Source organism: Canis aureus, chromosome 13 (genome assembly GCF_053574225.1).
Source record: "Canis aureus isolate CA01 chromosome 13, VMU_Caureus_v.1.0, whole genome shotgun sequence".
Taxonomy (NCBI): domain Eukaryota; kingdom Metazoa; phylum Chordata; class Mammalia; order Carnivora; family Canidae; genus Canis; species Canis aureus.
In genome coordinates, this window is record NC_135623.1 from 13,298,189 (window position 1) to 13,319,692 (window position 21,504).

The following is a 21,504-nucleotide window of genomic DNA, read 5'->3' on the forward strand; positions in this document are numbered from 1 at the left end:
CAGCTCATTGTCACTGTCGCATGTCTCTGCAGCACCAAGATGGTATTTTTTGTTCAAAACGAGCCTCCCAACCAGATCTTCAAAGGCCATGAGGTGGCGGCGATGCTCAAGAGTGAGCTGCAGAAGCAAAAAGCCGACTTTCTGATATTCAGAGCCCTGGAAATCAATACCGTCAGTGAGTACCTGGGGGCAGCTGGGATTGGAGCCTCCCCGGCGCGCACAGCTCCCCACGGCCCCGCGTCCTCGGGCTTCACCTCCTGTTCTCGGGAACACAGAGACGAGCACTTGGCTACACTAGCAGGATCACGAGAGAGTCCCGCCCGGTGCAGAGGCCTGGGAGTTGGGGAAGAAAATGACATCTTTATTGTCACTAACCTCTGAGACTGTTCCCTGCCATGAGGAAGGCAGGCAGCCGACTCCACTAGTGGTCACGGAACCTGTGACTTTAAGGCAGTAGAAATCACAGGAAACTTCATAGCACCTACCTGACAAAATGTCATTTTTACTCCTTGTTACTTTAAAATTATGACCCTTGAGCCGCTTCTACATCTGGCTACTTAATGTTTTCATAAAGACGCGTGTATTATTAGCTTAAAACTCTCTATTCTTAAGTATTTCAAGAACATGTGCAATATAAGTGCTTTCCTTTGGAATGTACCCGGGTATTTTATTTTGGCATTTAGTGGTGGTGCAAAGGAGGGGCCCGGGGGCCTGAAAGACTAAGAATTGGCCATGCAGAGTAGCAGTGAGCCCTCGGTTCAGATGACTCAGATGACGGCGTCCTGCCCAGCCGGCGGGGGGCCTGGGGCCGCGGGGGGCCTGGGGCCTCTGGGGGCCTGGGGTGGGGGACCCGGGGCCGCGGGGGGCCTGGGGTGGGGCCGGGGCGCTGACTCCTGCCCGCCGCCTTCAGCGTGCCAGCTGAACTGTTCCGACCACGGCCACTGCGACTCGTTCACCAAGCGCTGTGTCTGCGACCCCTTCTGGATGGAGAATTTCATCAAGGTGCAGCTGAGGGCCGGAGACAGCAACTGTGGTGAGTGCTGCCAGCGGGGCAGAGCGGAGTCGGGCAGGCGGGTGGTGGGGGTCCGCGGCCCGTGAGCGAGGGGGGTGGGGTGGGGGACTCTGTGCCTTCCTCGTGCTTCCCGTCCTCAGCGCTGCGCTGGCTCAGGGCGGGTTTGGCAGCGGCTCGTAGGAACCAGGCTTAGGTCCGAGCTCTGCGCGCGCAGTCCGAGTCAGATCGGCCGCCAGGCGCCCTGTGCTTTCGGAGGCGTCGTGCTGCAGCCTCCACAAGGCCTCTGGGGCTGCCTCTGCAGCCGGCACCCGCCCCCCCCGCAGGGCCTCCCCTGCCCAGGGCAGCTCGTCGGGGCGCGGAGCCAGGCCACCTGCCAAGGCTGGGTCGGCCCACGCCGCGCTCCTGGCCGCTCCGCTCGCCACCCTCACCACTTGGTTTCTTTCGGCAGAGTGGAGCGTGTTGTACGTTATCATTGCTTCCTTTGTCATTGTCGTCGCCCTCGGAACCCTGTCCTGGACGGTGATCTGTTGCTGTAAGAGGTAAGACGGATTCTCCTTGGGAAGCCATTAGAGCTTCGGGTCACGGATTCATCTGTTCGGGAGGTACTGGCACCTTCTGCGCAGAGGGCGTGAAGTCTTGGGGTTCCTGGCTCCCTGGCACTGCCCCACGCAGGCGTCGGGAGGCCTTCATCACCGTGGCCCACTCTTGAGGGCTGGGCCGCACTCCCGCAGCCAAGGGCTGTCAGGGCCCCGGTTCCCGACCTGGGAAGCACGGCCATGGCCAGGGTGGGAGCGGGAGGGCCCAGGGGTGCGCTGGGTCACTTCTCTAGGGGCATGTTACCCTGCACACCTGCCTCTGCACTTGACACGTGAATCCTCAGTCCTGCCCTCCTTCCTAGGTAGGGTTCACGCATCTGCACACTTTCACGTAACTGGAGGCTTTAGTCAGTCATGATTGAGTGTTTTGGGGTTTTGTTGTTGGAGCCTTCCCATCTAGTCTTATTATTATTTTATTTTAAGATTTTATTTATTCATGAGAGACACAGACAGAGGGAGAAGCAGGCTCCACGCAGGGAGCCCGACATAGGACTCGATTCCGGGTCCCCAGGGTCATGCCCTGGGCTGAAGGTGGCGCTAAACCGCTGAGCCACCCCCTCCCCCCCCCCGGGGCTGCCACTAGTCTTAATAATGAAAACTACAAAAAAAAGAAAAAAATACGTAATACATTCCCATTAAACATAAGTTTGATTTCTACATGACTGTGTGCCAAGCACCAGGATAACACTTTTTAGGTAAAATATCTTTTTTTAAATGCACCTGTCAACCTTTTCTCATCTCACAGCTAAGGGGAGGAAGGCGCGGGAAAATGGCCTCGCCTGTCCACCGACACAGCTAATAGGTGGCAGAGCAGAGATTTAACCTCACATAAAATGTAGAAAGTGAATTTTTAAAAATTCCCAGCAGTCCGAGAGAGCCACCACCGAGAGCTCTGTTGGTTAACGCTCCCCCCCTCCAAGCAGCGGTTGGTGGTTCCCTCAGAGAACCGAGCATGTCTGACTCCAGTTGCCTCTTTCCCTTGCTGCTCTACGCACGGCTTAGAGGCTTCCAGCCCTCCACGAGGGCATGTGGACGCTAAGCATCCCCAGAGTTTGGCTTACACCTGAGTTTTACCAAAAAAGTGCTTTTTTAACCTGAAACCTCCCTCACTTAGGGAGGTCAGGAGATGCATATAGAAATGCCTGTGCTGCATTTAAAAACCACAGGAATGACATGACCGGTTCGTCTGGACACCAGCTGCCGAGGACAGAGAAGTTACAGCGGCCGCTGGGATGTCAGCAGATCCCCCAGCCGATCCCCCAGCAGATCCAGGCCCGCGCCGCCGGGTCCTAGCAGAGCAGCAGCCCAGGCCTCCTGCTAGGGAGATAGTGCCCCAGACGGGTGGCCGTCCGCTCCGCTGGCCGCTGAGTAAAGCGGTTTCCCCGCCCCAGCATCTTCCCTCCACGTACCGCCACTCGTGGGGCATGCTGGATGTGCCCGCACTCCGTTACCTTTACGTTCTAATGGATCTCTGCTTCCTTGTCACCGCGGGCAGCTGAGCCCGGGGTACAGTGGCCACGGGTTCCTGCCTTTCCCAGAATTGCCGAGGGACCGTTGAACAACAGGCACAGCTGCCACCTTCTCCTGGCTGAGAAGCACGGAAGGAAACCGTCCTTCTGTTAGGCAGTGTCCGTGGGGACAAGGGGACAAGGCCTCTGCAGCCTGCGGCCCCCCTGACGGGCTCCCCGCATCCCGGAGCCCCACTTGAAGCCCCTTGAGCAGCGGCGGGGTTGTGTTTTTCAGGCAGAAAGGAAAACCCAAGAGGAAAAGCAAGTACAAGATCCTGGACGCCACGGACCAGGAGAGCCTGGAGCTGAAGCCCACCTGTCGGGCAGGTATGGCCCTCGGGTGCAGGTGGGGCCCCACACTCCTGAGTGCCCTGGAGACCGCTGTCCCTGGTCCCCCAGCAGTCCTGCACGGTCTGTGCCGAAACCCACCGTTGTCCCTAGTCCCCTTGCAGTCCTGCACGGTCCTTGCCGAGACCCACCGTTGTCCCTAGTCTCCCCGCAGTCCTGCGCTGTCCTTGCAGAGACCCACTGCCGTCCCAGGTACCCGTGTCGCTAACAGCTGTTTGTTCTGGAAGGTCGTTTCGTGCTGGGGGCTGAGCTGCCCGTCTCTGGCAGAAGCCAGCTGCTGGGTGAGCTCTGAGCGGCCCCCCTTCTCAGTGCCCCTCCACTTTGCTGAGGGACTCCACCTCACCCCTCTGGGTCTGCTCGTTGGTTCGCTCGGTTCGTCCTGGCTCCCGGCCTTTCCAGCTGCCCCTGGTGCTCAGGCTGGCACCCTGGTCCTTTGGGCCTGGCCAGTCTGTCCTCTGGGCGGACGATGAGGTGGATGGCAGTGTGGGCTGCTGACATCCCTGGAGGCCCCGCGGCCCCGAGACAGGCAGGGGGGCTGCTGGCCTGTGGGCTCCAGAGCGGCCGGCCGTGTAGGGTGGCTGTGTAGGGTGGTGTCCGGTGCCTCCCTGCTGAGAATCAGGCCTCGAGTGGGCAGGACCAGCAGGGCCCCCTCCCCTGGCCTTTTGACAGGACCCCAGGCGGAGCCGTTGCCCAGCACCCTGCCCACAGGCGCCCTGCCCACAGGTGCTCCCCAGCAGCGCCCGAGGCCCTGCTCTGCCCAGAGGCAACGTGGGCTCTGCACCCAGGGGCCGGGCCGGGAGGGCGTGGGGTGGTACCTAGACGTCCTGCAGCCTGTGCCCGGGAAGCGCGAGGCTCCCACCGACACTGGGAGACGCTGGGAGTGCAGCCCGCAGCCCTCGGGGAGAGCCTGCACGGCCACCCTCCTCGGAGCAGCCGCGGCGGTGCAAGGACTTGGGGCGACCCTGGGTCTGGCCAGCCTGCCGGCTTCGGGAAACAGTGACCTCGTTGGCTTGAAAGGCACGTGGGTGGGTTTCAGGTCTGCTTCCCTGGGGCCGCCCTCCTCGGCAGATGCGGCAGCTCGAATTGCTATCCTCCCCTACCTGCTCGGGTCACGCTCCCCCCTCTGTCACCACGCTTCCACATCTCTCCCCGCCGGTCAGTGAAGTGGCCGAGGCCGGGCACGCGTGGGACCAACAGACGCTGCCGCGGGGCCACTGCTCCAACTCAGGGCCGTACAGGTGACGGAGGGGCCCTGGGCCCGGGCGGCCGACGGGACCTAGCGCACCGGCGGGAGGCAGCAGTCAGCCTTCGAGGCAGAGGAGGAGGCCCTGGAGGCGGGGCTGCTGGAAGGCGGGAGGGACCCCAGGACGCAAGGAAGGTGGCCTCTGGGGCGGGGCCGGTGCAGCCGGGGTGGGGGTGGGGGGAGCGGCCCCTGCTGCGGCCCCTCCCGCAGGAAGACAGCGCAGCCACAGGCGCTCCTCAAGGAGGAAGGGGGTGCGTGACCCGCCCTTCACCTCCCTCCCGCCCCCCAGCGCGTGCGAGGGAGTCGGCAGGCAGGAGCAAGTGCCAAGGAGCTTCTGGCAGGAACCTGCGCGGGGAAGACGGCGCCACCCGGCGTGTTGGCCAGGCCCCGGGGGAGGGCCCGGCAGGCTCGGGGGAGACAGCGCTTGGGGGCGAGGCTGGAAGGCTGAGGAGGACCAGGTGACAATCTGAAAGCGGCCGAAGGAGTTCAGGATGCTGGCGGTGACAAGGGCCCCCTCGAAAGTGCTGGCTTCGGGAAACAGTGACCTCGTTCGCTTGAAAGGTGGAGGTGATGCGTGGGGGCCGGTGGGGGCCCGCGGGGAGGATCGCCCTGGTCCTGCCGGTGGCCGGGAGAGGCGCCCGCTGACCTCCGACCCGGGGCACGGAGTGGTCCCCTGGCAGGACCAAGGGAGCTGGCCGGGACGGCCCGGCTACGACGATGCTCTCCGCAGAATGGGGGTTCCCGTCCCTTCCAGGGAGAACGTCGGGGGGCGAGAGACGAGCCCAGGAAGCTCGCGCTGTAGGGGATGCGGGAGGCGGCGGGGCCCCGACCCCACGCCACGGGTCCTCCTGCGAGCAGAGCTGCGGGGGAGAAGCCGCGGGTGCGCCGGGTCACCCAGGGCCCGCTCCGGGCGCCGTGGAACCCCTCGCGCCTGGTGTTGAGCGTGTGACCCGGCGGAGGCCCCGCTCCGGTTCTGGACTCAGCGGAGGAGGAGGTGCAGCCCGGACACGGGGAGCCTGGGGGGGGCGGTGTCCGGGGCGTTTGGCCTGCCGGTTGATCGGCTGAGCGTCCTGCTGCGGCACATTCCGGGAACCCCGAGAAATCCTGGGGCGTCTACACCGGCGTCTGCAACGGAACCTCCGCACCCACCCTCCCGACCTTGGTGGCGACCCGCTGCACCCCCCCGCCCCCCCCTTCTTGCCTTCACACATGACTAGCCGTCGGGAGGACCGCGTCGCGTCCTTCACTTTGCGGTCGTGCTGGGCAGCGCCCCGGGGGTGCAGTGCGGCCTGCGGAGGGGGCGGCTCGAGAGGGGCCCTGGGAAGGGGGGGCAGCTGCGGGGGCGGAGCAGGGGCTGGGGCCTGCACCTCCCCCTGGCCCCCACGTGGCGGCGGCTCCGCCTGCGGGGCTCGGGCGGGAATTCCGTGACGGGGCCAAGGTGGAGGGTGTTGGCCCGGGGGTTCGAGCTCCTCCCCTGTCGGTCGCCTGTGTGGGAGTAGGTGAGCTCCGGCCCGGCGGGTCGCTCGGAGGAGGTGCGTCCTCGCCCCGGGGGCCTGGGGCGAGCCTCTGCTGTCCGTCCGAGCTCAGCCGGGACCCCTGGGGCGCGCGGCCCGGCCCTGACCGGCCTCTCCTCTCTCCCCGCAGGCGGCAGGCAGAAGGGCCCGACGCCCGGCAGCAGCCTCATGCGCTCCGAGTCCGAGCTGGACAGCGACGACGCCATCTTCACGTGGCCCGACCGCGACAAGGGCCCGCGGCCGCAGGGGCAGAACGGCTCGGTGCCCAACGGGCAGGCCCCGCTCAAGGCCCGGGCCCCCCGCCAGGAGATCCTGTAGCGCGGCTGCCCGAGCGCCATCCAAGCTGTGAACGAGCGAGCGGCTTCCTCTCCGCCCGAACCTGCTGGGAGCGCCCCGCCCGCCCCTCCGCCAGCCCCGCCGGGGCCGGGGACCCGGGGCCGCATCCCCTCCCGCCCGCGGGCACCGCGCAGCCGCCCCCCCGGGTCCCCCGCATGCCCGGACGGCGTCCTCAGGGCTCGGGCTTACGGGCGGGCGGCGCCCCCAGGACGCGCTTCACACCGCCGCACTCCCCTGTCGGGACAGGATTAAACGAGCTATTTAATTGTACCTGTGCGTGCGGGGCCGCGCCGCTCACCTGAACCGGCCGCTGCGTCGCCGTGACGTCACGGCCGGGGGGCGGGGCTCGGGGGACGGTGCGGGCTGCGGACACACAGAGGGTTCGGCCTCCCCCACCTCGCACTCCCTACCCCCAGGCCCGGCGCGGACTTGCACCTCTGGGCCCCTGTGCTTCCCATTAGGATCCCCAGGGAGGCAGGGGCGGCCCTACGCCCACCATCCCTTGGGGTGGGGGTACTGGCGGCTTCTCCAGGTAGAGAGAAACTGAGGCCCTGCAGAGCCTGCGTGTGGTCCAGCTCGAAGGCCCCCGGGACCGCACCTGGGAGTCGGAGCACTCGGGGACCCCGACTTCGTGCAGCACCTAGGACTGCCCGGGGCGGGGCACCCGGGGGCGGGGGCCGGGATGTGATCACCCACAGGCTTCGCGGGCTCTCTTCGCTTGGGGGGAACGCAGGCCCCATCCCGGGCCCTCCCGACCGCTGCCTTCACCTCCGAGGACCCTTTTGCAGCCTCTGCTGCTCCCACCAAGGGGGCAAAACTCACACCGTCCTCCCCGGCTTCCACGCCCGGGGCACCAGGTCCCCTACTCCGAGGCTGGGCGCGCTGCGGGGCTGACAGTCTCCCGGCTTCTCCAGGGACACGGCAGCTGCACGAGGGAAGAGATGGACACGGCCCGGGGTCCCCGGAGCACGATTCGGGAGTAGGACACGGAAGGACTCGAACTGTGAGCAAACACCAGATGGTTCTGGGGCCGACGGAGGGCGGAGACCAAGGCGAGGGAAGGTCCGCAAAAACCGCTGCTGAGCTTTAGAGCTGAAGCGCCACGTTCACGGAGGGCTTGAGGAAGCCGCTGCGACCTGGAACTGGACTTCCTAACATCTACGCCGGAGCTCGGGAGGAGGAAATCCGCATCAGTCGATGAAACAAAACAGGAGCGAAGAGGGGAAAAAACAGCATTAAAACGTGACCCTTTCAGATCGGATATTAAAACCACCGCCACTACTTCCAAACACAAGTTAACAGGTTGGATGTACTCGTTCAACTATTTACAAGTGAGGGACCTAAGAGGTAACATCCCAAGACTGGGGAAAAAGGGCAGTAAGGATCCATTAGGGGCTTTGGTTCCTATTAAGACAACGAAGTGGCATAGGCTCTGGGTCCCTTCCCCAAAAATGGACTTAGAATTACAATATAGCTTAGGAACCACCACCAAACCTACAAGAAATCCATCCCGGACCTGTAAGAACCCCGAGGAGCCTGGAGTCCCCACAGGCAGGGAAACCGGGCAGCAGCGAGAAGCCCACCCTTGTGGTACTTGTGACCATCAGTCAAGTGACCGGTGTCCACGGGACACTGGGCAGCCCAGGAGTTCTGCTCTTGGGATTAAAATACCCCCACCCCCTCGCCCCCCGCAGAGCCCTGCAGCTGGCAGAGGACAAAGGTGAAGGTGCTTCCCGAGCGAGGGTCTGAAGGTATAAATCTCCGAACATGACCCGGCGCCCGCGCTAGCCGGGCTGGCTGGTTGCTGTTGGCAGGGCCTCGCCTTCCCCTTCACTCACTGGGAGCGACGGCTTAGGCCCCCGCCCTGGCCTTTCCTCAATAAACGTTACCAAATAGGAGCTAGTGTGCTGAAGGGACAGGAGCTCGTGGGCCACAGTAACCGGATGCTGCCTGAGGAGGCCAGCCCTCGGCCCTGAAGATGCAAACTAAACATGCACACCAGCCAAGAAACTAAAAATAAAACAAAATAAATATACAAGGAAATATTAGTAATATGAACCAGGAACAAGGACCACATTGAAAATAGTACAAAAATCGATGAACGAGACACAGGGACACATACAGGTCAAAACTAATTAGCTGGTAATAGGAAGCAGGAAAAGACAGACACACGGCAGGCAGTCCAGGGACAGAGCAGTAGTGTCCACATCTGAATAACTGGGCGTCCTAGAAGAGAAGAAGAAAAGTAGAAAAGGAAATACCTGAAGAAATGAGAAACTGGCCAGAATTAAAGATGAAAAAACTCATGGATGAAAAACGTACAGAAAACATACAAACAGAAACACTAGACTGAAAGACATTTAAGACCATCTAAGAAAAAGCAAAACTTCTGACAGCTCCTAAACAGAGACGGTAGATCAATTACAGAGAGGGATCAATCGGGCACCAGGTTTCTTAATAGTATTTAGGTGAGAGACAAAGACGTTCCCAAAATGCTGAAGGAAAAGAACTTTGAACTCAAAATTCCTATCAAGACAAATTCATTTAAGTATAAGGATGCAATAAAAAATAGTCTCTGGGGGATCCCCTGGTGGCTCAGCAGTTTAGCACCTGCCCTCGGTCCAGGGCGTGACTCCGGGGTCCCGGGATCTAGTCCCACATCGGGCTCCCTGCATGGGGTCTGCTTCTCCCTCTGCCTGTGTCTCTCTGTGTCTCTCATGAATAAATAAATCTTGAAACAAAAAAAAACTCTCGGGGCACTGGGCTGGCTCAGTTGGTGGAGCAGGCAACTCTTGCTCTTGGCGTTGTCAGTTCAAGCCCCACACTGGGGGTAGAATTTACTTAAAAAATATTCTTGGGGCGCTTGGGTGGCTTAGTTAAGCGCCTGCCTTTGGCTCAAGTCATGATCCCAGGGTCCTCGGATTGAGCCCCACGCCCGGCTCCCTGCTCTGCTGGGAAGCCTGTTTCTCTCTCTCTGCCTGCAGCTCCCCCTGCTTGGGCTCTCTGTGTGAAATAAATAAAATCTTTTTTAAAAATTTAAAAAATAATATTTTGGAAGCAGTCAAATATGAAAAATGAATTTAGACGTGAGATATAGGAAGCAAAGGTGAGCAAATACTTTGGCAAAATGTGTAATTCCAAACAGCTAGGGCCAATGGAATACAAAATGAAGTATATCAACAATCCAAAACCAAAATTCCAAAGAATATCAGCATGGTAGAGTCGGGAAGACCAAAGGAACATAAAAGACTCTAATTTGTCTCCTCCCACAGACACAAAACACATCAACATAAGTAACCCAGAAAGTGATCCAAAGCCTAGGAAACAAACTGCACGACTAAAGGCAGGGAAAGGGCCACACGGAGGTGGCGGCAGCCGGTGGGCAACAGTCTCCGGCCAGGGGAAGGTGATCTCTTAACACTTGCCTGTGAAAGTGACAGGGGCCAAATTTTGTTAGGTTCTCACAACCAGAGGATTTAACGCCTAGGGGTTTAGCACTCCGGTGGCTCAGCGCTGGGAGAGCCCAGAGGGCCTTAGGAAGCATCCGGGCCCTAGAGAGACAGCACAGCCAGTGCAAATATGGCAGCAAGTGGCAGTTTGAAGAACCCTAAAGGGTGAGGGATTTGCTCATCTTAGAGCACGGCCTGGAAGGACAGGGATGGGAGGAAGATGCCTCCAGGAACAAAGGAGCTGGGAGGTACCACTGCATCCTACCCGCCCCCCCCCCCCCCCACTTCTGCAGGTCTGCCCTCCCCATTCACATTTACCTTAGGCCTGGTGCTGCAGGCCCCACCTCAGAAGACCAGTGCAATCCCTGCCAACACATCTCTTGACTCTTTCCGGGATCCCTGGAGGCAGCAGGGGGGTGGGGAGGGGGGCATCAGCTCTCCCTTTCCAAGCAGACCACCACATACATTGTTAAAATGTGCCCCACCCTGCTGGGCATCAAACGCTGCCCACAATGGTCAGAGAGAACCTCTGCACACAGCTGGACTGAAGGAAAAAGAGGCCAAGACTCCACAGCAGAGCACACACAACACACATAGGAGATCCTCCCTGAAGTGCCAGCCCCTGGGGGACAGAGGAGACGGCACTGCAGGGCACTACAAGACCTCCTCTTCATAAGGCTATTATTGGTAAAAGAGAAGTGGCTCACTTCCCTAACACACAGAAACAGACAAAGTTAGACAATACGAGAAGACAGAAAAAGATGTCCCAAATGAAAGAACAGGACTGAACCACAGCAAGAGACCAAAGCCAAACAGATATAATATGCCTGATAGAGAATTTACAGTGATGATCATTAAGCTACCCACTGAACCTAAGAGTGGATGACAATAATGAGAACCAACCTGACACCAAGAACATATTAAATGAAATAAGAATACACTAGATGGAATACATATCAGGCTAGACTGGAGCAAGGGAACAAGTTATAACCTGGAAGACCGAGTAATGTGAAAATAACCAAGGTGAGCAAAGGAAAAAAAATTATGCACTTGAGAGTAGTCTAAAGGAACTCAGTGATATCAAGTGTAATGATATCTGCATTGTAAGAATCTCAGAAGACAACAGAGAAAAGGGGGTAGGAAATTTATTTGAAGAAACAATGACTAGAAACTTCCCTAATCTGCAGAAGGAAATAGATATCTAAATCCAGGAGACACAGCGATCCCCCCAAAACTTAAACCCAAGGAGGTCTACACAAGAAACATAGTAATTAAAATGGGAGGAAATAGTGCTAAAGAAAAAAAATTTAAAGCAGCAAGAGAAAAGATAGTTACATACAAGGGAAACTTCAGAAGGCTATCAGATTTTTCAGCAGAAACTTTGTGGGACACAAGGGAGTGGTATGATATATTCAAAGTGCTGAAAGTTGGGAAAAATCTGCAGCCAACAGTACTCTTATCCAGTAGGGTTATCATTCAAAATGGAGAGAGTTTCTCTGACAAACACTAAAGGAGTTCATGAACACTAAATGAGCCCTTCGAAAAACATTAAAGGGGACTGAGTGGAAAGACCCTAAGTGAGAGTATAAAAAGCAAAAAACAAACAAAAACCCACAAAAAGCAGTAAAAAATAAGTATTTCTGTAAAAATACTTTTATCAAGGGATTCATAAAATAAAAGGATTTAAATGACAACACATACCTAAAACAGGGAAGAGTGGAGTAAAGAATAGGTTCAAATCTAAGCAACCATGAACTTAACATAGACGCTGTATGTAGAAGATGTTACATACAAACCTAATGGTAACCAGAAGTGAAAAATAGATATGCAAAGAATCAAGGGAAAGAAATCAAGTATATCACTAAAGAAAGCCAACAAACCATGACAAGAGAAGAAAGGATCAGAGAAAACCTATAGAAAGAACTACAAAACACGTAACAAGATGGTGATAAATAGTACCTATCAATAATTACTGTGACTACATGGACTAAATGCTTCAATCAAAAGACAGTAACAAGAGTGGATCAAAAAAACAAGACCCACATATATGCTGCCTACAAGAGACTCATTTCAGACCTAAAGACATCTACAGGTTGAAAATAAGGAGATAGGAGAAACATTTATTATGTAAATGGACATCAAAAGAAAGCTGGAACAGCAATACTTGTATTAGACAAAACAGACTTTAAAACAAAGGTGGTAACAAGAGACTTAGGACACTATATAATAATAAAGGGGACAACCTAACAAGAGGATATAATAATTGTAAATATTAATACACCCAACATGGGAGCGCCCAAATACATAAAACAAACATAAAGGAAATAATTGATAATAATACAATAATAGTAGGGGATTTTAACACCTCTCTTAAGTCAATGGGACATGTCATCCAAATAGAAAAGCAATAAGGAAATAGTGGCTTTGAATGACATACGGGACCAGATGGACTTATAGAACCATTCAGAACATTCCACCCTAAAAGAGCAGAATACATATTTTTCTGATGTGTACACAGAATATTCTGTAGAATAAATCATGCATTAGGCCACAAGTCTCAACGAATTAAAAAAATCAAAGTCACACTGTGAACCTTTTCTGAACACAATGCTATTAAACTGGAATCAACTATAAGAAAAGTAAAAAATCCAGAAATACCACAAATACACAGAGGTTAAATAACATGTGACTAAAGAGTGAATATGAATAGGTCAACCAAAAAGACAAAGAAAAAATAAAAAATTACATGGAAACAAATGAAAATGAAAACAAGATGGTCCAAAATCTCTGGGATGCAGCAAAAGTGGTTCTAAGAGGGAAACTTAAAGCATTACAGGCCTACTTCAAGAAGCAAAAGAATCTCAAATGAACAACCTAACCTTACACCCAAAGGAGTCAGATAAAGAACAAAATCCAAACACAGCAAAAGGAAGGAAATAAGATCAGAACAGAAATGATATAGAAACTAAAAAACCCCAACAGAACAGATCAATGAAACCAGGAGATGGTTCCTTATAAAGATAAACAAAATTGATAAACCTCTAGCCAGACTCCAAACAGGGAGGGTGAGGGCCATATAAAATAATTAATCAAAGAGGAGAAATAACCACTATACCACAGAAATACACACTGTAACAGAGTATTATGAAAACTATATGCCAACAAATAGGACAACTCTTATAAGACATGGGTAAATTCCTGGAAACATATAACCTACCAAATTAAACCAGGAAAAACAAAATTTGGATAGACCACCAATTACCAGCAATGAAATTCAATTAATAATCAAAAATCAAAGGTCCAAGATGAGATGGCTTCACAGGCTAACTAACTCTACCAAACATTTAAAGAAGAGTTAATACCTATTCTTCTCAAAGTATTAAAAAAAAAAAAAAAAAAGAAGAAGAAGAAGAGGAAGGAAAACTGCCAAATTCATTTGATGAGGCCAGTATCACCCTGATACTAAAACCAGATGAGGACACTACAAAAAAAGAGAACTACAGCCAGTATCTCTCATGAATATAGATATAAAAATCTGCAACAAAATATTAGCAATCTGAATCCAACAAGAAGTTTAAAAAAACATACACCATGATCAAGTGGGATTTATTCCTGGGATGCAAGAGTTGTTCAGTATTTACAAAGCAATCAACATGACTGTCTTCAATAAGAGAAATGATAAAAACTATATGGTGGTTTCAATGGATAAAGAAAAAGCATTCAACAAAGTACAACATCCATTCAGGATTTAAAAAACCCTCTGCAAAGTAGATCTAGAGGGAACAAACCTCAATAAAATAAGGCTTTATATGAAAAATCCACAGCTAACATTATACTTGATGGTGAAAAACTGAGAGCTTTTCTCCTAAGGTCAAGAACTCTAAGATAAGGATATCCACTCTCACCGCTTTTCTTCAACATAGTACTGGGAGTCCCAGCACAGCCATTAGACAACATAAAAAAATAAAAGGCATCCAGATTGGTAAGGAAGAAGTAAAACTCTATTTGCAGATGACTATATAGAAAACCCTAAAGACTCTACCAAAAAAACTACTAGAACTGACAAATGAATCCAGTAAGGTTGCGGGATACAAAATCCATGTATAGAAATCCCGTTGCTTATCTATACACTAAAAATGAAGCAGCAAAAAGTGAAATTAAGAAAACAATCTGGGATCCCTGGGTGGCACAGCGGTTTAGCGCCTGCCTTTGACCCAGGGCGCGATCCTGGAGACCCGGGATCGAATCCCACATCGGGCTCTCGGTGCATGGAGCCTGCTTCTCCCTCTGCCTATGTCTCTGCCTCTCTCTCTCTCTCTCTCTCTCTCTCTCTGTGACTATCATAAATAAATAAAAAAAGTAAAAAAAAAAGAAAGAAAAGAAAAGAAAAGAAAAGAAAAGAAAAAACAATCTCATCTTCAATTGCACCAAAACCAATATAATATCTAGGAATAAGCTTAACCAAAGTGGTGAAAGACCTGTGCTCTGAAAACTTTCAGACACTGATAAAGAAATTCAAGATGATGCAAAGAAAAGGAAAGACATTTCATGCTCATGGACTGAAAGAATACGTATTGTTAAAATTGCTACATTACGCAAAGCAATCTACAGATTTAATGTGATCCGTATCAAAATACTGATGGCATTTGTTCACTGAGTTAGAACAAACAATCCTAAAATTTGTATGGAGCCACAAAACCTCAAACAGCCAAAGCAATGCTGAAAAAGAAAAACAAAACTGGAGGTATCAGAATTCCAGATTTCAAGTTATATTACAAAGTGGTGGTAATTAAAGCAATGGCAGTGGCATAAAAACAAACATAGGTCAATGGAACGGAATATAAAAACCAGAAATAAACCTGCAATTGTATAGTTAATTTATATTCAACAAAGGAGGAATGAATACAGAGTGGGAAAAAGATAATGTCTTCAACAAATGGTGTTGGGAAAACTGGACAGCAAGCAATATGCAAAAGAATGAAACTGGACCACTGTTTTTCTTCATATACAAAAATGCTCAAAATGTATTAAAGACCTAAATGTGAGATCTGAAACCCTAAAAATCCTTGAACACAGTACAGGCAGTAATTTCTCTGACACTGGCTGTAGCAACATTTTCCTAGCTGTCTTCTAAGGCAAGTGAAATAAAAACAAAAATAAACTACTGGGATGACATAAAAAGTTTCTGCACAGCAAAGAAAACAAAATTAAAAGGCAACCGGCTAAGTGGAAAAAGATATTTGTTTTTTTTTTTTTTGGAAAAAGATATTTGTAAATGACACATGCAATAAAGGGTTAGAATCCAAAATATATAAAAAACTGACACAACTCAACACCCCAAGAACAAATAGTCCAGTTAAAAAATGGGCAGAAGACACAAACAGACATTTCTCCAAAGACATCCAGGTGGCCAACAGACACATGAAAATATGTTCATCATCAGGGAAATGCAAATCAAGACTATAATGAGACATCCCCTTATATCTGTCAGGATGGCTAAAATCAAAAACATAAAAAACAAGAGTTGGTGAGGATGTGGAGAAAGGGGAGCCCTCGTGCACTGTTGGTGGGGACACAAACTGGTGCAGCCACTGTGGGAAACAGTATGGAGGTTCCTCAAAAAGTTAAAACACACAACTATCCTACAATCCAGTAATAGCACTATTGGGTATTTACCCCCCCCCCGCCAAAAAAAAAACAAACCACTAATTCCAAGGGATTACATGAACCCCTGTGTTTATTGCAGCATTATTCAAAGTAGCCAAACTATAGAAGTAGCCTAAGTGTCCACAGATAGATGGAGTGTTTATTACTCAGCCATAAAAACAAATGAAATCTTGCCATTTGGAACATGGGTAGAGCTAGAGAGAGTATAATGCTAAGCAAAATAAGAGAAAGACAAATACCATATAATGTCACTTATATGTAGAATTTAAGAAACAAACAACGGGGGAGAATAAAAGACAAACCAAGCAACAGACTCTTAACTATAGAGAACAAATTGATGGGTTACCAGAGGGGAGCTGGGTGGAGAGAGAAGATGGGGGAAATAAGCGATAGGGATTGAAGTACTCTTCACTTATTACAATGAAAAGAACAATTAATGGCAGAAATAAGTTCTCATAGCAATAGTTAAAATGAATATAAACATCTTAAACTTAACAGACTCCCACTCCTTCTTTTCCATCATCACCTACTCCCCCTGCATTAGTGTCTGAAGAAGCAAATGGTAGGGAGTAATTGGTGAGCCTGGAGCCCAGAAGTCTGCTGGTGAGGGGTGGCCCAGCGAAGAGGCCCAGCAGCAGAGCAACTGAGGTGGTGGGGGGCTAGCATGGTAAGGAGACAGATTCACGTTATGCAAGGAAGGGATTCAGGAAGTAAGCACATACTGAGAATAATGGGAACCAGATTTCTCAGTTTTGTAAAAGGATTTATGAATGTGTAAAGAGAGAAGCCTAGAAAGAACCTCGAGAGGTTGACGGGAAGAGACGGTAAGAAGTCACAGGCTACAAAACATAGGTAGAGGATAGGTATAGCTACGTGATATGTGTATATACTCGGTTATGGACTGATTGGTTCTACACATCAATAGGACACAGAAACAACTTTACCTCAGTAGACGAGCACCAAGTGCTAAGGCATTAGGATTCCACGACGGATTCCAAGATTAGGGCAGGGAAAGTACAGAATAATCTTGGAACATCTTGTTTTAAGTAAATGCTGAAAAAATGATGGGGATATATCAGAAGGACATAGGAGTTGACCAGGCTTCCATTGGTTAAATCTAGGACAATTTGCATATTAAAACAAATAATAAGAGCATCAGATTACAACCCAACAAATAAAATAGGAATCCAGGAGTCTATACCGAAATAAACAAATGAGTAAAAATCTTAAAAAGATTCTAAGAATTCTTTGTACCATCTAACAATATAAGGGCAAAAATGACAGGAAAACATTATCAGGCAAATGTTAACACTGGGAAAGGTAGGGGATCAATATTTATAGTGTCTAAGACAGAATTCAATGCAAAAAAAAAAAAGTGAGGGATTATATGCTGCTAAGAGCAATTAACCAAGAAAATGGGTATTAGTATACCTCAAAAAACAGCCTGAAAACTGACAAAATTTCAGGCAAAGAAAGGTTAGGTGGATAACACTTGGTTTAAAAAAGGAAATGAGGAAACACCTACAAACAGACTGATGATAAAATCAGGTCTGAATCTGAGGCACCATTAAAGAGCTAAAGGAAAAAATAGATTTGAAATCATTTTTCATTTTCAAGAAATCATTTTCAGCTATAATGGTTAAGAATGAATGATGCAATCATTAAACAATTTTAAAAATGAACAAAAAAATCCCCACCAAAAATAAGAAAAATAGTAATAAAGTCAGAAATAAGTAGAAAAGGCAAGACTTACAAAACCAAATGATGGTTCTCTGAAAAATTCTTAGATAAGTTGGAGCAGAAAAAAGAGAAAACGCAAACAGAACACCAAATACAGAATGGAAGAAGGAAAAAATCATAAACCATGTTAATAAAGATGGACATATTGATCAAACTATGTGAAACTTATAGAGAAATATAAAATTGAGGAGAAAAGTTACAGAGAAGTATAAAAATCAAATTGACATCAAAAACTTGAAAAGGCCAGTGAACATTCAGTAAACTAAAATGGCAAAGACCTCTTCTTTATAGAGGGATAAAAACAACTAACAGAATTCTAAGTTTTACAGTTTGACTATAACATTCAAAAACAAAAGTTTTCTCTAAGTTCCACAGAATGGAAGAGGAATAAAACCTGCCCAACTCTTTTTAAGTCTAGTGATTCCAAAATCAGATGAGAATTCAAGAAAAAAATTTAAATGTTTCACTTGTGATTACAGATACAAAAGAAAAAAAAATACAAGCTAGACAAACCTAACAGTATATACATATTTTTAAAATTAAAAAGGGCTTAAAAAAATTAAAAAGGGCTTGTCCAAGGAAAGCAAAAACTGTTCAACATAAGAAAATTCTGTCAGTGTGTTTTGTAACATTAATAAATTAAGGCAAAAAAAAAAAAAGAGGACTATTAATATAAATGCCAAAAAAATTTTGTTAAGTTCAACACTTTTTATAATTGAAAGAAAAACTCATGGCAGAGATTCCTGAGTGGCTCAGCGGTTGAGCACCTGCCTTCGGCCCAGGGCATGATCCTGGAGACCCAGGATCGAGTCCCATGTCAGGCTCCCTGCATGAAGCCTGCTTCTCCCTCTGCCTGTGTCTCTGCCCCTCTTTTTCTGTCTCTCATGAATAAATAAGTAAAACCTTTTAAAAAGATGAGAAGAGAAGAGAGAAGAGGAGAGGAGAGGAGAGGAGAGGAGAGGAGAGGAGAGGAGAGAAAAGAAAAACTCATGGCAAACTGAAATAGAAGGGGATGTCCTTGGTAAAAATTATATACCTAAGCTAATAATAGTATATATAAAAAATACATGTAAAATTAGAGTTTCATCAAAGAATGCAAGGATGGTTTGATATCAGAAAAATCTATTGATTTTCACTAAACGAATAAGTGAATGAATAATACAAATTATTGATTAGCTACACAAAACGCATTTGGTAACAATCATTTATTTAATCGGGGGGGGGAGACTTTTTCCTAGCAAAAGCTATCAAAACTTTTTTTTTTCTTTTTTTTTAAATTTATTTATGATAGAGAGAGGCAGAGACACAGGCAGAGGGAGAAGCAGGCTCCATGCACCGAGAGCCCGACATGGGATTCGATCCCGGGTCTCCAGGATTGTGCCTTGGGCCAAAGGCAGGCGCCAAACCGCTGTGCCACCCAGGGATCCCTCTTTTTCTTTTTATTATTATTTTTTTTAATCAAAACTTTCTTATCTTGATGTTGAAGATTGCCTTCCAGACTGGATATACAGTTGACCCTCAAAAAAACATGGCCTTGAACTGCATAGGCACCCATATACATAAATTTGTTTTGGAGGAGAGAACTGTAAATGTGTTTTCTCTTCTTCACGATTTTCGTTAATAAGATTTTCTTTCCCCTACGTTACTTTATTGTAACACAGCATGTAATACATATAACATACAAAATCTGTGTTAACTGTTTATGTTATCAATAAGGCTTCCAGTCAACAGAGGCTATTAGTGGTTTAAGTTTCTGGAGAGTTAAAACTTCTACTGTGATTTTCAACTATGCAGGGATTATCACCTCGACTCCCATGTTGTTCAAGAGTCAACTGTATAGTTCGTTGATTCTTGCAGTAATGGTTTTTATATTCCAACAGCAGTATGCTTGGCATTATCTATTTTTCTAATCTGGCCAATCCTAAGGACATGAATTGATAGGTTTGAAGAGAAATACCATGATTACTAAAGGAGTCTGAAAATCTCTCTTCATACACCTATTCCCTGTTTGGGTTTCTCTTATGAAGTATTCATTATTCTTTGCTCAGTTTTCTTTATAATTCAGCAGTTTGGGGTGTATATTCTAAATATATATCATTTGGTAATTTTATGCATTGCAAATACAGGTATTCCCACTTTTTTAAAGTGTCAGGCCATTTTACTTTTACAAAAAACTTACATTAGAACCCATTTTTTTGCTAACCAACAGGTATCAGAAGAGGATTTTTACTTTTACCAAAAGGCAGGACACAACAATAGTGTTCTGAGTTTCACAGCTAGCCCATGCAGAGGCAGTGCGCAGCCCAAGGAGCGAGAGCTACGTGTACCACCAAACTCCTTTCCTGGGAACTACTCTCAGCATAAATACCTTAGTCTCCAAAACTTTGCATGATGTCTGTGAGCGCCTGTGCTTTATCTTGGTTTATTTTTCTACATATGTTAGCAAGATGTGCCCTGAAGTGTCAGAAAAGCCTCAAAGAGGTCAATTTGGGGTCTGGGAATGCTTTAAAAAAAAAAAAAAAATTCCATATAAACTAATGGTAATGTCTTCTCCATTCTACACCGTTTAGGTTTACTAAAGTTTCACAGCAACGCTGTACCTTCAGAGAGCGGGGAAACCTGTATCCTCTCTGAGCCTGTCATTTGTCATCTTTTATCAAAAAACATCTTTAATTTCCATAGAAAATAAATAAATTTTCTCCATATAGTTTGTGCTTTGGAAATTTTAAGAAGCTCCTTCTCTCCCCCAGATCACAATATTTTCCATATTTCTATTAATTTTATCATTTTACCTTTCACATTTAAGACCTTTAATCCATTGAGAGCCCACCTTTGGACATGATGCTAGTTAGGTATCCTGTTTTTCTCCATGTAAAAAGCCAGTTTTCCAACACCACCTACTAAAACAAACACAGGATTTTTGTATATTACTTAATTACTAAATACTTTATAGCTTTCACTGTCACTCTGAATAGTATCTTTTCCTTTTAATTACATTATCTAATTGGCTGCTGCTCTAGTAGAAAAGTGCTTGAAATTTTTATCAACTATTTTGTAGTTACCATACTTAAGCTTATTTTGAATAGTTTCTTTAAATACATAGGTATACCTGAACATCTGAAAATATGACTTAATTTAAAAATAATGAGTTTTAGAAGCACCCTGGCTGGCTCCGTGGGTGGAACATCCAACTCCTGTTCTCGGTCATGAGTTTGAGCCTCCCACTGGGTGTTATCAGTAACTTAAAAAAAAAAAAATAAAGTAAAAATAGTGAGTTTATTTCTCTTCCCAATACCAATAGTCTCTTTCTTCTTTTTCTTTTCTTATGGTCAGGATCAGAATTCTCGTTCTATGTTAAACAGCAGCCTGATACTGAGCGTAGTAAATCTGTTAGTCAGGACACTGGTTTGGCTACTTTAGTTTGGCTGAAATAAGATGGCAGGTTTCTTTCTTTCTTATGTGAAGGTCTGAGCTGGCAGGCAGTTCAGCACAGAAATGGCCCTGCCTTATGAGGTTGATGTGCTTTCGATATGCTGCCCTTTCCCACATAGACAGAACTGGTTTGCCATGAGCACAGTGACACTCTGGCCCATGGAAAAGAGGAAATTACAAGAGGAAGGCAAGCCCTTTCCTTTTTAGGATGTGGCCTGCCAGTGATAAACTACGGTTTCCATCCCATTGGTCAAAAGTCAGTCCCATGTTCACACTTAGTTGCAAGGTAGCCTGGAAAAGATAATCTCTTACCAAAGAAACTACTGCCTAGCTAAAACGTGGGGGAGCAAGGGGTGGTGTGAATGAAGGAAGAAGTGCGGAGATGTATATTGCTGTACAGCTGTCTTGCTCCCAAGTCATCGTATTATAACCAAGTAAATGAAATTTCATTAAGAGTTTCTCCAATTAAAAAAAAAAAAAAAAAGATATACCATACATTCCTCCTAGTGGACTTTTGTGATGTTGATTACTATTCATATGCATATAAGCACATGAGTGAAGAACTTATGATCACATATGGTATTTACTCATTCTAAATATTTGATTCAAATCGTATAAAGGTATGGTGTTTTGCAGAATGAGAAGCCATGAACTTAGTG

At 48.3% G+C, this 21,504-nt stretch overlaps 1 protein-coding gene and 1 long non-coding RNA gene across 3 annotated transcripts in view; one reads left to right on the forward strand and one right to left on the reverse strand.

The window, feature by feature from the left end:
• The window catches only part of KIAA0319L (KIAA0319 like), a 99,007-nt gene extending 84,591 nt beyond the window's left edge, over positions 1-14,416 (forward strand). For both annotated transcript variants that reach the window (XM_077844804.1, XM_077844805.1), the window contains exons 17-21: positions 33-175; positions 911-1,033; positions 1,461-1,551; positions 3,352-3,443; positions 6,352-14,416. In XM_077844804.1, coding sequence (XP_077700930.1) covers positions 33-175; positions 911-1,033; positions 1,461-1,551; positions 3,352-3,443; positions 6,352-6,539 — 637 coding nt within the window. In that variant the 3' untranslated portion in view covers positions 6,540-14,416. The remainder of the gene's footprint in view (positions 1-32; positions 176-910; positions 1,034-1,460; positions 1,552-3,351; positions 3,444-6,351) is intronic.
• On the reverse strand, positions 63-4,267 carry LOC144281903 (uncharacterized). The gene is made up of 4 exons (XR_013350289.1): positions 3,808-4,267; positions 3,060-3,196; positions 1,383-1,542; positions 63-333 (listed from the first exon to the last, which is right to left on the reverse strand). It is a non-coding gene; the product is annotated as an uncharacterized LOC144281903 (long non-coding RNA).
• Positions 14,417-21,504: the final 7,088 nt, after the last annotated feature.